This window comes from Peromyscus eremicus, chromosome 10, assembly GCF_949786415.1.
Source record: "Peromyscus eremicus chromosome 10, PerEre_H2_v1, whole genome shotgun sequence".
Taxonomy (NCBI): Eukaryota; Metazoa; Chordata; class Mammalia; order Rodentia; family Cricetidae; genus Peromyscus; species Peromyscus eremicus.
Genome location: NC_081426.1, coordinates 38,176,238 through 38,193,146, shown reverse-complemented (window position 1 = coordinate 38,193,146; position 16,909 = coordinate 38,176,238). Strand labels below are relative to the sequence as shown.

The 16,909-nt window shown below is 43.9% G+C and overlaps 1 protein-coding gene across 1 annotated transcript in view; it reads left to right on the top strand.

Annotated features, from left to right (window-relative positions):
- Positions 1 to 16,909, top strand: part of Prom1 (prominin 1) — a 100,838-nt gene that overhangs the window by 25,144 nt on the left and 58,785 nt on the right. Inside the window, exon 2 of the mRNA XM_059275837.1 lies at positions 10,202 to 10,257. Within this exon, the coding sequence (XP_059131820.1) occupies positions 10,202 to 10,257 (56 nt within the window). The remainder of the gene's footprint in view (positions 1 to 10,201; positions 10,258 to 16,909) is intronic.

Here is a 16,909-nt window from a genome sequence, read left to right as displayed (position 1 = left end):
TACGTATACATACATGCATATACAACCAGATGGATGTAAGCCATTCTTCACAATATTTGGAGAGTAGGGTGGAAGAGTATAGAGTTCAGTAAAAGCCTGATCCTCTCAAATCAGAGCTAAGTGATCTCGTCTCTGGATGAGTATAATTGGTCAATGCCTCTGAAATAAATTTTTAAAGTTAAAAAAAAATAGAGTTTTCTATTAATGATGGTTCACTTTCCTGCTTTGAAACGGGGCTGCTCTGAGATATTCTGCTTGGTCACACCTGCTGCCCCATAACTGTGGTGATACCCCTGCAGGCTTCACGGCAGGCAGGGAAAAAAAAACGATCCGCGAAGAGACTGAAATGAAACTCAGCTCAGCCTGATTTTATTGTAACCGGTGCTGGACCAGGACTTCTAGAGTCTACCCCAGATCATTTTACTTTAGACGTATTTAAGCACAGCACAATTTTTGATAAAAAGTATTCAGATAACAATTAACTCAGGCCCAGGTGTACAGCAATTTAAGACTTGTTTACGTTGAGATTCCTTGCAAAGTACATCTGGCTTCTTTCACAAGAATGGGTACTGTTGACTCAGAGATAGTGCCCAAGATTTAGGAACTTGACTGAGGTAAACATAACGCCTGTGGTGTCAGGATTGGCCTGGCCCTAAGATAACATCGAAGTCACTTAGGCTGTTGTAAAGCGCAAGTAGATTTTATGGTCTAAAAGCAGTGCTCGAGATTTAGGGGGAAAGTTTTGATTAATTCTGGGAGATACGGCAGAGCCTGTCTCCTCAGACAGCAAAGGATCACCGGGTTGTAAAACTACATCATCCCTGGCATTTTGGGAAGAGCAGTTGTACACCTCATTCCATTGAAGGGGTAAGCTGTGTGTTTAACTTCCCTGGCCTCCCCAGTGCTTATCTGTGTGTACAAGGCCTTTTTGCTCTCTACAGATAACTATTCTCATGACGACCAGCAGCCAATTCCAACAGAGGTAGAGTTTTCTGTATGTACTTTAGTCAGGCTAAGGTATGCAGTAACTTTATCTAACACTTGCCTGTGTGCATTTATAGACAGGATTAACATTGAAAATTAGCTGACTATATTTAGGTGCTAGAGATCAAACTGGGTCTTGAGCATGTACTTCGTCACTGCGTTTTCCCCTCAGCCTGCAATTAGTTGATAATAGAGATGGGCTTTGTACAGCAACTGGAAAACCTTAGGAGAAAAAAAAAAAATCAGGCTTCTCAAGGAGGAAGTTCTATGTCAAGATGGAACTTGGCAGTTTTGCATAATGAAATGCCTGAGTGAGACCAATCAAATCCCAACATCAATACTGGCCTGAATGTTCAGCCTGCCCTGTGGATTTCAGGCTTGCCAGCAGCCATAATACCTTAAAGTTATTCTCTGTCTTCCTGTCTCCATCTGTGGACAAGCACCTCTGTCTCTCAGTTCCCTTAATAGTTTGTTTTGTTTTGTTTTGTTTTTTCTGGAGCTGAGGACCGAACCCAGGGCCTTGCGCTTGCTAGGCAAGTGCTCTACCACTGAGCTAAATCCCCAACCCCTCCCTTAATAGTTTTGTATTTCTGGAGAATCCAGATGGAGACAAGCAGTTCTGCATAAGGTTTGGAGATTAGGGTGGAAGAATGTTGCCTTAGTTAGCGTTTCTATTGCTGTGAACACACACCATGACCACAACAACTCTTTTTGTTTGTTTGTTTTGGTTTGGTTTTTTGATTTTTTTGAGACAGAGTATCTCTGTCTGTACTGGAACTCTCTCTGTAGATCAGGCTGGCCTCAGACTTAAGGATCTACCTGCCTCTGCTTCCCAAGTGCTCAGATTGGAGGCAGGAGCCATCACCACCCTGTGACCACAGCAACTCTTTTAAAGGAAAACATTCAATTGGGTCTGGCTTACAGTTTCAGAGATTTAGTCCATTATCCTCATGGCAAGAAGCATGGTGGTGTGCAGGCAGATATGGTGCTGGAGAAGGAGCTGAGAGTTCTACATCTTGATCCACAGGCAGCCCAGGAAGATACTGTGAGCCACTAGGCTTGACTTGAGCTTCTGAGACCTCAAAGCTCACCCACCTCATGACACACTTACTCCAGCAAAGCCACACCTACTCCAACAAGGCCACACCTCCTAATAGTGCCACTCCCTATGGACCTATGGGGGCCATTTTTATTCAAACCAGCGCAAGTGTAGAGTTCAGTAAAAGCCCATCCTCTCCAGTCAGAGAGTCAAGTAAACTGGTCCCTTGAATCTCGACTATGATTGATGAATGCTTCTGAAGCTCCCACACTGTTTGGCATCCCGGTGAGCCTGCGAGGTCATGCCCAGTTCCCTTGGGTCTGTCTGGTTTGGAGGTGGGGCAGGTGGCATAAGTATGCCTTTATTTTATGCCTGTTTTTAGGTCTAGGAATCAAACTCAGGACCTTATGTGCGCTATGTAAACATTCTTCCTGTGAACACCCCTAGCCTACTAATCTACCTTTGCCAAAGATGTTATCTTGTTCGTGTGTGCTGTGCCTGTGTCTGAGCACACGTACTCAAGTGATACGGGACATGTACAGAGGTCACAGGACAGCCTCAGGTGTTGGTCTCTGCTGTCCATGCTGGCACAAACGGTGCTATCTGGTTTACAGCCTTCTCGGGATTCTCCTTATCTCTGCGTCCCTTCTCAGTACAGGAGTACTGGGATTACAGACACACTGCTGTGGGGATCCAAAGTGCTTTCCCCACTGAGACAGCTCCCTACTCCCACAGGTGCTATCTGATCACCTCCAGTGATGACTCACTTTGCATCAAATGATAAGCAATGAATGTGCATACATATATGCATGCCTTAAGTTAAAATTCTAGGGTATAGGGGGGCAACAGGGGTACACACCTTGAATCTCAGCACTCAGAAGGCAGAGGGAGGTGGATCTCTATGAGTTCAAGGCCAGCCTGGTCTACAAAGTGAGTTCCAGGACAGCCAGGACTGTTACACAAAAAAACCCTGTCTTGAAAACAAAACAAAACAAAACGAAAATTCTAGGGTGTGATTCACTTCTGTTGTGATGAGTCTGTCAGTTACCAGAACCAATCACACAGCTGTACTGACTGAATGAAAATTTAAAGATTTCCGAGCCATCAACTGACTTTCTAAACTTAAAGAAAAAAAAATAAATAGTAAACTGAAGCTACCTATTCAACTAATCAGAAACTTCGATATTTGTTTGGAGTAATGAGATACTTTCCTGTTGGAAGTTTTCATTTTAGAATTCTGAGTCAGGAAGAGCATCAACACACATCAACATAGAACCTAGCAAGCTGAGACCTATAGTGAGACCACAGGAGAGACCTGCATTGAACTACTTTTGTAGAAATCCAAGATCCTTTCCCCCAGGCAGGCTCTGAGGGAAGTGCTAGTGACCATGCATAAGCCACACAGGGGGTTATTTTTGCATCAGTTGGCTCTGTCTTGACTTCAACCTGCATTCTCCTCTAGAAAGGGTCTGCAAGCTGGTACTCATAGCTCATCTTATGGGCCATTTTGTGCACATCACTCTTGGGAATGGCATTAGAATCAGGCTAGCCTCAATCGCCCGCCATCTTCCCAGGGTAAACACTGTTAACTATTTAGCAGTACACACATACTTGAATTGGTGGTTTATTCTGGTTATGAGCATACGTGTTGTAGATTAGGAAAATCTGGTTGGTGGTAGAAAAGCTTTAGAAGGTGTATGCATGTATGAGGCTGCTGGGGGTGGGGTGAAGCTTCTTGGAGCTTTAAAGACACAGGAATGAGAATCGAGTGGGAGGAATATTTTATAACTAATCTTTTAAAGTGATTTTTATGGTTGTCAATGGACTTTTTAATGCATTCTTTTGTATGATTCCATGAGTTCAGATCTTGAGTGAAGATGACTTTTGAAGTCTTAGTTTACATTTGGGCTGATCTGTTGGCATCACCAAAGTCTGCATGCGGCACATCTGCCTATACCATCTTCTGAGAGAAATGAGGTTTTTTCTCAGCTTTGCTTTGTCAGGACTGGCAGAAAAGTTACAGATAGAGGAGGTCTCTAGAGCTAGTGACACAGTATCACACTCTAGATAACTTATTAAGAAAAGTTTAGTTTGATTCTTGGTTCTGAGCCAAGGTTGAGTGGCCTCAGCTGGAGCTGGCCTTCGTGCTGGCAGAGAATGGAGTTGAGGCAAGATGTTCATAGCAAGTGTGCTTGGGAGCTAAGTCCCAGTTGCTTCTTAGAGGTCCTTTTTCCTAACATCACTTAATGGAGTCGATTTCAACACAGATTTGGAAGGAGACAAATCATATTCAAACTGTGGCAAGAAGCACACTGGAGGAAAGGCTTGATGGGATACAGCTTGTTTAGTTAGACACAGTGATGCCATTTACCACAAGCCTCAATTTTAGTGAGTTTTTTTTGGGGGGCAATTGGTCTTTTTAAAATTGTGGGGTTTTGTTTGTGTGTGTGTGTGTGTGTGTGTGTGCACCATAACATGCATGTGGAGGTCAGAGGGCAACTTGTGGAAGTTGGTTTTTCTCCCTCTAGCATGTGGGTCCCAGAGATCAAACTCAGGTCTTCAGGTTTGATGGTAAGCACCATTGTCTGTTAAGCCACCTTATCACCATCCTCTCTTTTCCTTTTAAAGACATCCTCTCACTCTTTAGCCCAGGCTGGCATGCAACTCATTGCTTAGCTCATGATAGCCTCGGTCATCTTGCCTCCACCTTCCAAGTGCTGTGATTACAGGCATGAGTAGAAAACATTTGTTTCTACAGGCTCAGGTTCGACGTAGCAGGAAAGTAGTATGTAGATTCTAGTTTGTCTCCTTGAGGTTCTACCATGCTCCTGGGTTCAGAAGTTTCTGTGGAATCCATCATACTCAGCAGAGAGAGGAGGAATGTGGTCAATGATGAAGGCTGTGGGAGGATAAAGAAGCCATGCCCAGAAATGGCACACATATCGTACATCTTTTCACACAGTCACAATTCATATCATCAGCTGCTGCCTAATGGCAAAGGACCTGAGGTACAGAGAAGGGATGTGGGCCTAGGGAGAAGAGACCACTTAGCGATGCTGCTGGGTGCTCATGCTCTGCGTCTCTCCATGAAGAGTCAGGGAAGGGAGAGCAGAATGCTGAAGGTATCAGAGTGGTGGTGAAAGATGCTGGCATGCTGATGGGCTGTGTTCAACACCAGGCTATGCTGAATCTGTGTCTGGAGCAAAATACCCTTTGTCTTCCCCTTTTGCACAATAGCAGCATTTCCAGGAAATTAACTTTTGGGAGGTAGGGTGTTTATATTGCTGTGAAGAGACACCATGACCACGGCAACTCTTATAAAAGAAAACATTTAATCGAGGTAGTGGCTTACAGTTTCAGAGGTTCAGTTCATTGTCATCATAGTGGGACATGGCAGCATGCCGACAGGCATGGTGCTGGAGAGGTAGCTGAGAGTTCTATATTTTGCAGGCAGCAGGAAGTGGACTGAGATACTGGGCATGAGTTGAGCATATATGAGACCTCAAAGCTCACCTCCACATTGACACACTTCCTCCAACAAGACCACATCCATTCCAAAGCCACACCTCCTAATAGTGCCACTCCCTTTGGGGGAGCATTTTCTTAAAAGCCACCACATGGGGGGCAGTACTGGGCATTAAACAGCCTTGTGCATGCTAGGCAGGTGTTCTACCACTGAGCTGTATCCCCAGCTCCCATTGTAGTTTTTACTTTGAGACAACACCTCCAAAGGTTTCCTAGAATAGCTTTGAATTTGCTCATTGTCTAAGTAGGCTTTGAACTTGTGATCCTCCTGCCGCATTTTCTTGAGCAGCTGGAATTATGGGTGTGTGCCACAAAGCATGGCTGCATTAACTAGATCTGTCTGAACTCTACTTAACTTACCCATCTGCCTCTCATCCTCTCTGGAATATGGTCTGAATGGGGACAAAATGTTGGATTTCTTTTTAAGTGCCCATGGAAAGCCTTTTCTGCTGCAAAGAAATATGTTTTAAATAATAATTTAAAACACATTTATAAATTTATTATTTGCAGGTCTTTACATTGTACTTGAATATCATTGTATACTGTACATGTATATTATATCATTATAAGATGGATACTTATAGTGAAGTACAAATAAGGCTTTCCCTTTGATCAGCGATGATTTAACACACAAGTTCTAGTTTGAATCATCACCTCCTTCTCCATATAGAAATCCTAGAAAGATGTCTAAAGTCTAACTCCCAGGATGTACCTGGGATCCATTTGGCACAATTCTCTGGTGATGCTTCTTAGTCTCTTGCCTTGCAGATTGAGGCAGTGGCTTCAGGCCTACATCCCCACCCCAGAGACAGGGAGGAGATAGTGTATCTTACTGGCTGTAGCTGGATGGATTGAAGTCCAAAGCAAGTGCTTTGGCCTGAGGCTGGGATATGCAACCTGTTCAGTCCAGAACCTTTGACAGTTGTTCTGGTTCATAAAGAGGCTCCTGTTTGTATTTGTCCGAACTTAACAAGTTTGGAACTAAGCTGGAGAATTTTTAACATTCATTTGCTAATTAATTTAAAAGTAATGCTTTGAATCCCCTCCAAACCAGGCATGGTTTATATACCTATAAACCCAGCATGGGTGTGGGTGGGCTGATGCAGGAGGATTCTGTACTAAAAGAATCTCTTAGTCATTCCTGTAATTCTGGGGATTTTTCTTTGATATTACCCAAACTGGGTAAGTGCTCATCTTTTAAGGTTGTTTTCAAGGGGATGTGAATGAATTTTGATGTATTCAAATCCATTGGTCCATCTCCCACCTTGCCACAGAGGGCTTTATAACAGCTTACGTTTTCATCTGAAAAGTAATTCACTGAGTTTTTCAAGTCTTCTGATTCTGACATATCTCATTGTAAAACTAGTATGTTTGTTTAACATGAATGGGTGTTTTGCCTGTAAGTATGTCTGTGCACCATTTGCGTGCCCATGGATGTCCACTTACTGACAAGGAGGCATTGGATCGCCTGGAGTTGTAAACCAGCATTGTGGATGCTGAGAATTGAACCAAGTTCCTCTACAAGAGCAACCAGTGCTCTTAACTGTGGAGCCATCTCTTCAGTCCCAACGTACTTCATTTTAAATATTGTCTACTAATTATAACAAGCAGGCTTATTAATGGGAGTTTTGCAAAATTCTAATTTTGTCTTCAAAGCTCCATTTTATCATTGGCAACATGTTCTGTCACTGGCTTTTTTGAAGCTGCAAGCTGTACCCCTGAAATTTAGGGAAAATATCTACAAGACACCCAAATCAGTGTAAATTGTTTGCCATTCAGTTTTTCTTTCAACAACAACAAAAAATGGTATTTCATGAAAAGGTGACTAGTTTAGTTTATAGCTGACTACTAGTATAGTGTTTTGTTTTCATTTTTTTTTTCCTCAAGACTTGGTACCACCATAATGTGGTGTGCAGAAAAGAACAGTCATGAATAGTCTCCATTTTCTTATACAGAGTAAGTAAAAGATGTGAACTTATAGATCAGGGTTTAATGAATGTGATGTTAATGCTTTATGAAGAATGCTTTGCATGTTGCATGCACTTTGTAATGAATGATAGTAACTGGGAACATTATTAGCTGCTTGTAGTTGGAATTTTCTCCAGTCCTGCTCCAGCCTGCAGCCACTTAGACCCAAGTAAACACATAGAGACTTATATTACTTATAAACTGTATGGCCGTGGCAGGCTTCTTGCTATCTAGTTCTTATATCTTAAATTAACCCATTTCTGTAAATCTATACCTGCCACGTGGCTCGTGGCTTACCAGTACTTTTACATCTTACTTCTCATGGCGGTGGCTGGCAGCATCTCCTGACTCAGCCTTCTGCTTCCCAGCTTTCTTCTCTCTGCTTATGCTGCCCATACTATACTTCCTGCCTGGCTACTGGCCAATCAGCATTTTATTTATCAATCAATCAGAGCAACACATTTACAGCATACAAAAAGACATCCCCAGCAGCTACTGCTACTTTGCTTTGTACCGTGTCACCAGCCATCACCTGCTATTGTTTCTGCACTTTAGTACAAATGCCAATCTAGCAAAAAGACAAATCACATCTTGTTTCAACCTGGTAGTCCTGGCCATATCTTGGGGACCCTAAGGGTGTCCCAAGTTATACTTGGAGATCCTCTAGCTTAGTCCAATAAAGACCCAACTTTGTGTATGTAGTAGGGCTCTCAGACAGCACTTTTTATTTTATTTTATTTATTTATTTTCAATGGAAAGTTGAATGAATATTTCACTGTCAAAACAGCAGTCTTCCACATTCTATTTGGCATGGATTATAATCTGTAGTAACAATAGAGTACACCCAGACTCAGGATACCAATTTATTGGTTGATATTAATGCCTAACCCTATACTCTAATAGTTGAGACTTCTCCATCCCCTTTTACCAGTGAGGTTGCTTGTGGAAATTAGTTATTTACCTAATATTAGACATTAAGTAGGTGAGAGAGCTTGAGACCACCTCTCCCTCACATTGTTGTATATGTATATATATATAGGAAGGCTAGGGGTGGTGAGTGAGGCTGTGTGTGTGTTCATGGGCATGCATGCCCCTGATTGTGAATGCACATACATGTGCTCATGGAGGCCAGTGGATAATATTGGCTATCATCCTCAGGAACAAATATCCACTTCTTTTGAGACCAAGTATCTCACTAGGACCAAGTTCTGCTAGACTGTCAGCCCAGTGAGTCCCAGGAATGGTCATGTCTATGTTTCCCCAGGACTGGGATTGCAAGTGCATGCCAGTCTGCCTAGCTTTTCACATGGGTGCTAGGGATCAAATCCAGGCTCCCATGTTTGTGTGGTAAGCTTTTAGCAACTAAGCCATCTAACCAGCCTCTGGACTACTTCTTCATTCTTTGGAGGTGGCAGGTAGACTTGGGTCTTTGAACATATTCTGCTCTGCTATTGTGCTATACTCCCCTCTAAACCGTATCAAGAGCCCTGTGAACATAGCTTTGTAAATATATTTGAAAACGTAGATGACCATTAATTTAAAAATTTTAATCAATAATGGAAACTCTTCAGTGAAATTCTACCAGACACCTGAGTAATGTTGAATGGCTGCAGGGGAAGGAGACTGTGGAGTGGGGCAGCCCGTAGGTAGTGGGAAGGAATGGACTCAGCTTGTCAGAATTCTTAGTCCTGTTCCCACAACACAGACTTTATACCTTGGTTCGGGGCTTAGCTGTGCACAGGACAAAGTTGTTTTCCAGAAAGACCTATCAGGCTCATGTTATTTCCAGCAAGTGTCTGAACAGCATTGTTGTCATGGGAATCTTTTAGTGGTTGGTACAGGCCAGGGTGAGGCAACAGGTGGAGCACCAAAGCTTGGTTGGGCATGAGGGACAGTGGGCCTTGTGATGGGATGGGAGAGAGCCCATCCAGAAGGGAGACCTGGCCCTGGCCTAACTTTCCCATCAATCACTGTGGGATTCTTTGGCAAGTCCCTCACTGTCTAGACCTCAGTTGTCTCAAATCACGCCTCGGTGGAGCTTCAGAGGAAGCCATGGTTCTTGTCCAGTTTCGGTCCAGAGCTTGTAATTTGAAAATGCCCACAAATGAGCATGGATGGAAAAGTGAAAACTTTTCACAGTATTTTCGAGTTTTCACACATTGCCTAGAGACAGGAATAGAGATTTCTCATGTTAACAACTCTCAGGTCAGGCTGGCTTTTAGGACTCCTTTGTAAATATTGCAAATAATGGAAATAAGTTGTGTTTGTGGTTACAAATAAAAACTAGTAACTTCAGGGCCAGTGGAATGGTCCTGTGGGTAAGGGCACTTGCCACCAAGCCTGATGACCCAAGTGTGATTCCCAGAGCTCACACTGGTGGAAAGGGGGAACTGACTGACTCTTGCAAGTTGTCCTCTGGCCTCCACAGTGTGCTACTGACAGATAAGCCCTGGGCCTTGTCCATATGGTGTGCCTCTCCTGCCATTGTGCTACACCCCCTCAATAAATAAATACAACTTCAGTTAGGCTCATTAGCTTAATTATTTACCCACCTTAGGAATAGGACTATCAATATAAGGATGCCATGTCCGCCTAAAATAATTTGTGTGTTTAATAGACCTATATGTATGCATTGTATACTTTTGCTGAAAAGATAATTTTGCACTTTTTTTTTTTAATTTGCAGATATGATCAGAAAACTCGTACAGAGCAAGTTTGACTTCTCAGATAATTCAAAGGAGGTAACCTTTTGTTGTTACTTGTTATTAAACATAGCAAATATGAGAAAAATCATGTTTGGCTTGAACACAGGTCTTGAAACAGCCACTATTTTTTTCTGTAATTTGGTTACTTTTTTGACTAAGGATTTTTATGGAATACTGTCTTACTTTATAGATCCCATTTGAGTGGCAGCAGAAATTTCAAAATGGGTGGTTGAGGAAAAACAAGTTATGTGTCATTGGAAAATTTCCTGGAAAGAAATCCTAAATAGTTTGTTGTTTTGTTTTGTTTTGATTTTTAGCTAAGAGGGGGAAACTCCCTTAGCAGAACTGCTTGAGAATTCTTAGACACTAGACGCAGTGACAGGGGAGGTTGTTTTCGAGAACAGTTCGACACTCTGCAGCTTCCCTCCCGCGCTCATTGCTGGGTTTGTTGAGCAGCTGTTAGGTGTGCATGCGGGTGGAATCAGAGGAATGGTGTAGATAAGAAAGGTTGGTTTTGGTCAAGCCGGGCAGGATCTTACGGTTTCAGGGCAAAGGGCAATAAGGAAATAAGGAGGTCTGCAGCCACATGCAGAGAAGCAGAGAAAAACAAGTGATTCTGAACAGAAGGCCTGACTACAAGCAGTGACTCTGGCAGAAGTGGAGAGGACAAGGGGGTGGGCAGGGGAGAAGGTGGTTCCGGGAGTGCTGGGGGGGGGGCACGATCGGGTGAGCACTGAAGTCAGATGTGGAAGCCATGAGCAGCTGGTCCAGAGAGAAAGAAAAGTGACCCAAACCAGGTCATGGGAGGTGAGAGGTTAGGTTTGCAGAGAGGATCAAGGGATCTCGCTGATCTCTGTCCAGTCCACGAGGCACTGCTGATCCTCCCCCGTTTTCTTCTGTGACCTAAACAGAAGAACTGATTTTGATTTTGGCTAGTTGTAAGTGTAAAGCCCAGGAAACACACAGACATGGTGTATGGAGAGTGGCGGAAGTAGGGTGATAAAAACCAGGGAAATGTGTTTGGTATAGCCTTAAGCCCTCAGCGAGGTGAGTAGGGCATGCTGCTCTTTCCTGTTCTGCTCTAAGAACGGTGCCAGGGGAACAATGAGACAGCCAGCACAGGTGTGAATGTCAATCTCCATTGCCCCAATCGGCTAATGAGTTCAGACCGTGTAGTTAGAAACAGCCGCTTCTCAGCCTCAGTTTGTGATAAGTGATAGCAGGAAAAGGGTGATTGGAGATGCCAAAGAGGGAAACTGTTTCAGAAGCCATTTTCATCTGGCAGGCGGGCTGATCGTGGGACGGCGGAAGCGGGAACCCCGTTGCCTTCTGCTCACTGCCCTGCTAGGACTTTGCAGAGCATCTCCTTCAATGCTCTCACATCATTTTATCCCCAAACTATTGTCCAGATTGGCTCACATCTCTGCACAAAGTACAATGACTGCTGCTTTCCATGTGTCTTGAACATTAGCATGCCTAACTAATCTGGTAGTCAAAATGGGCAGGGTTCTTCTGGGAATGGGTAGGAATGGAGACATGACCTCACTTGGGTCCAGGTCTGGAGACTCCTGAGAGTGGTTCGGTTACCTATTTGCCACCTCTTCAGAGGGTGAAGACACACTGCTCGTCAGGACTCACACCCCTTTTTCTGCAGGAGGAAAGCGCACTCCCGGGATCTTGGAGGGCATTTAGAAGAGAGTGCACTGCAGGAATCATTGGGTTTTACTGTCTGGAATAGGCTCTTGTCAGTATCAGGCATGAACATCAGCTCATCCGGAACACGATGAAGCACTGATGGCAGGGTCACCCTCATGTCACTTGCTGCCATTTACCTTCTAGTTTTTTTCAAAAGCATCACCAAGTCCTACTCTCTGCTCATCCTCCCCATAAGGTCATTGAGATTCAATGTGGCATTAGTAGCAATACTGTGATGTTCCCTGGAGACTTTGATACTGTTCTTCAGGGCGGGCTGGTTACTGGTATTTTTAAAAACTCTCTAGATGGTTATAATGGGCAATTGAGTAGAGAATAATAGGACACCACAGTGTAGAATCAGGATTTTAACTGCTGTATAACTTAGAAATAAATGTATCCTGTACGACAGCTAATTTGGAAAGAGACCGGTGAAAATTCACCCATCTAAGTCCATGGAGGTGTTTGTTGTTACCCTGTCAAATAGATCAGGCAAGCTGATTCTTGAGTTGGAGGAATTACAAAAGAGTTAGCCATTTGTTATAGCTTATAAGTAGAGTGACCTTTCTACATCCAGTGTGACCAGCCACAATAACCAAGTGAGGACATATTTCCCCAAATTACTCAGTTGTAATCACCACATGAGACTCCCTTAAAATACAGGTACCTGGCCTTCCCCAGACCTGGACTCATGTACTATAAGGGAAGAGGAGCCTGGAAATTAGTTACATTGAGAGGTCCTTGAGGTTGGTAGAGAGGTGAGTGGTATCAAGCTTGTGACTCACCCAGGAAGGCAGAATGGGACTTGTCAGGATGCCTCAGGTGACCCTTGGGAAAATGTACATCTGAACTGTCCCAACCCCCAACATTTTCAGTGCTTTGTTTAAAAATTATTAGAATCATGAGCATTGTTCTTTCAAAGCTGTGAAGATCTGCCCCAGGTAAGGAACAGTTGGCATACGTTCAGATTTCCAAACCGGAAAACTTCAAAACAGTGAAATGGAGATGGACAGAGCCACAGACGGCATTTAGAAACAATAGTAACTTTCTTCCCCTTCACACAGGTGACCAAAAGGGATAGGCTAAACTGAGCAAATTCAGCCTGAGGAAAACTTCACTGATCTGTGCTTTATGTTCCTCTTATCTCTGTGGGTTAGCTCATCTACATCACCGACTGGCTCCCATCTCTGGACCACACGGAAGAGTCTCTGGTCCTGTGCTGTGGCTTTTATTTCATTCACACATCAGTTGGTTTAGTTTTGGTTGTATATGGGGCTTGCTCTCTAGGAGGTGGTATGACAGGAGATGGATATATGGCAGTCATTTCTTCTGAGTGAAGCACGTTATTTCAAGTGGCAAGTTCAGGGCTACAAGGTAGTGTGAAAAAAGATGGACAATGTCCAGACTTCCTGGAGGAGGCAGCATCTATGCTGAAACTTGAGTTTCATCCAGGGAATGATGGATGACCTGAGTAGGGAGGCAACCTGGGCAGTCAGAGTGAGGAGGGAAGAGAGGAAATGATTTGACAGAGTGACCACAAACGACTTAGAATGGCCAAGAAGAATGAGGACGTGAATGAAGCCATGACTGGATAATACAGGACCATGCTGGGAAGTTGGCCTTAGAAATGGCACACCGTTAATCCCAGCCCTCGGGAGGCAGAGACAGGCGGAGCTCTGTGAGTTCTTTTAGCCTGGGCTACAAAGCAAGGTCCAGGAGAGCCAGGGCTACACAGAGAAACCTGTCTACAAAAAACAAGAGAGAGAGAGAGAGAGAGAGAGAGAGAGAGAGAGAGAGAGAGAGAGAGAGAGAAGAGAGAGAGAGAGAGGAAAGAGAGAGAGAGAAGAGACAGCAGAACTTCATTGGATGCTATTAAACAGGGAAATAACACTTTCAGATTTCCTTCTGGAGGGGACCCTTTGGAAGAGTTGTCTCTTGGACTCTAGGCACCTCCCATGACCTGCTTCATGAAGATTGTATAGCAAGCGTGTTAGCATCTATAACTGCCCTGTGATTTCCTTTTCCCTAACTGATGATCATACTGACTTTGGACCCTTCAAAAACACAAATGTGAATTCCAGAACTTGATTCCAATCAAAACACTAATTCTCAAATAAACACTCAAGAATCTATATTTCTTCCTCATGTTGATCCTTCTGTCTTGAATTTTTTTCAGTGTGGAATATGGTTATGGTTAATGACTCATGTGACTTTTCTGTTTTGTTTTGATGCATGCTGCCTCTGCTCCACACAAACTCCTCAACTGCTTTGATTTCCACAGCCAGAAAACATAGTCTTGGCTTTGAAGGTAAACTGCATGCCACTATCTGTGCCCTGGTGCTGTTTGTCCTTAGTCAATGTCTGTCCCTGTCTCCCTGGCGGCACTTTCTGTTCCTCCCTGGTGTCACCTCTGTGACAGTGCTTAAGTTACATGTTTAGTCTCTGTCTCAGCTAACATAGGTCATCGTCTCTTTGTCTGATGTCAAGATAATCGACAATGTGCTCAAAGATCATGGCCCATCAAAATTCATTTACAGATTGCCAAATCCTGTGGCTTAGAAATCAACTCTGATAACATCCTAGGGCTGGGGATATAGTTCAGTGGTAGAGGACTCAACTCTGATGTGTGAGGCTCTAAGTTCAATTCTCAGCACTGTGGCGGGGTGGGAGGAAAGGAAAGAAAACGATGTGTTCTCATTACTGACACTGTCTGATATTTAGTCAGGAACACTGGGACGGTTGTGTATAACTTATACACTTTTTTTCTTGAAGCTAAAACTAATGCACTATAAATATTTCAATATATCTCCTCTCCTGGGTTTGAGTTTATTATCTACTGGGGTTCAGAAAATATTTAAAATTCCTTTGAAATATTAAATAATTTTGTTTGCTGAGAAATGGCAGCAAAATGTGTAAGAATTTGTAGCGTCTAGGCTGGTTTCTTAATTAGCTAGTGATATTAGTCCTCAAAGAAATGCTAAAGAGTCAGTTAATAATGAATGTCTGTAGACAGGCGAAAGGACACACATACACACAGAAACGCTCACACCCCCTCAGCAACTCAGCAACTTCCCTTGCTTGTTGTTTTTGTTTTTGCATTATAACTTTAATATTGAAGTGGACAATATTCAAGTGTCAGGTGTATCCCAGCTCATATGTGAATGCTGGTCTATAGTTAATTGCTGTCTATTGACTATTGACCGTGAGCTGTGGTTTTCACTTTGAATCCGTGACTGTTCATCCCTCATGCCTGTGAGGCTCGTCATGTTGATGGGCACTTTCCTAGTGTAAGGGGACCGGGAGCTCCCAGAACGATGTAACTGGCTTCAGCCTTAGTGCTCTCTACCAAGGCATCCCGTTTGCTTCCGGCGGTCCTGTCAGACCCCAACAGGGCTGCTGTCTGCACAGCAGGCCATTTAAGAGGAGAGACGGGCATTGAGGCAAGGAAGGCAACTGTTGAGAGCCAGCTAGATGGGAGGGTGGCCGGTTTGTCACCAAGTTCATTTTGCTGGAAATTCAGGGGTGATCAGAGGGGCAGTTGATAGGGGTTCACGGACTGGTGGGTGACTCCCCACAGCAGGTGGCCAGAGGGTACACACGATCAGATCACAGTCTTCTGTCAGGAGATGCTCTTTGTTCTGTAGACTTGGAGAACAAAGGTCATTGTTTCCTTCAGCTGTTTTTTGTCACTGCTGTAGTACACAGTGGACAGGCTAGAGGGAGTGGTGGCCCTGGGCTCTCTTTTTGATTGCCACACATATGGTAACGCAAGAAAACATACATCATCCGATTGTGGAAAGCTAAAGTGAGGTGGTTAAACAGGAAGCTGGATGTGAGAGCAGGTCCAGTGCATGCCTGCAGGAACAAGGCTCGTGTCTGTTTTGCTCCCTTCATTTTAACTCCTACCTCAGCCATTGATATCTTGCTTATTCATCAAGTGTCAACCTGTGATTTTTCCGCCATGCTGTAGAAATGTGAGGGACTTGGGGCTGAGGGTATAGCTCAGTCGGGAGAGTACTTGCCTAGCATTCATGAATCCATGGGTTCCATCCTCAATTCCATCTACAGAAACTAGGCATGGGGACACATACTTGTAATTGAAGTCCCCAGGAGGTGGAGGCAGGAGGACCATTCATTACTTCTGAGAGGCGCCTGTGATACAGGGAACTTTGTATCAAAAAAAAAAAAAAAGAAAAAGAAAACAAAAGGGGAGTGGGAAAACAAACAAAAGAAATGTGAGTGACTTTGTGCTTGGACAGGAATGAGAGATTAGTTCATCCTCCAGGACACTGTTCCTCCTACCCCAAGAACAAGCTAGCAAGGAGAATGGAAATATATTAGGGTCTAATGAGTCTATATGGATAATGTGCTGGGTCTTGGGAACTCAGGACCAGTGTGGACACGGACTGCCAAGCCTTGTACTTACCAGGTCTGCCTTGTGGATGCCATAGAAAGCTCTGCCTGCTAGGGCCTGGTGATTGCCTGGGCACTCGATCTTTAATAGCACGCTATCTCTAGTTTTCCCGATGACCTGATAGGAGTCATTATGTACTCCCAGTGTCTGCACAGAAAAGCTAAATGCCTTGTGCTTGATTCACTCAGAATGTCTAGACTTTGTTCAAACTTTGGATTCTTTTATTTATTTATTTTTGGATTTATTCCCCCAATTTTTTATAAATGATTGATTGATTGCTTGATTTTTTCCAGCCAGATCATAGTTTCCCTTCCCTCCCTTCTCTCCTCCCAGTTCTTCTCCCCCTCCCTTCCCCCCTTCCACTCCCTCTCCTTTCTCTTTGGAAAAGTGCAGGCCTCCCATATATATCAGCCAGCCATGGCATATTAAGTAACAGTGAGACCAGGCACCTCCTCCCCTATTAAGGCTGGACAAGGCAACCCAGTAGGAGGAAAGGGTCCCAAAAGCTGGTAACAGAGTCAGAGACAGCCCCTGCTCCCACTGTTAGGAGTCCCACAAGAAGACCAAGCTACACAACTGTAG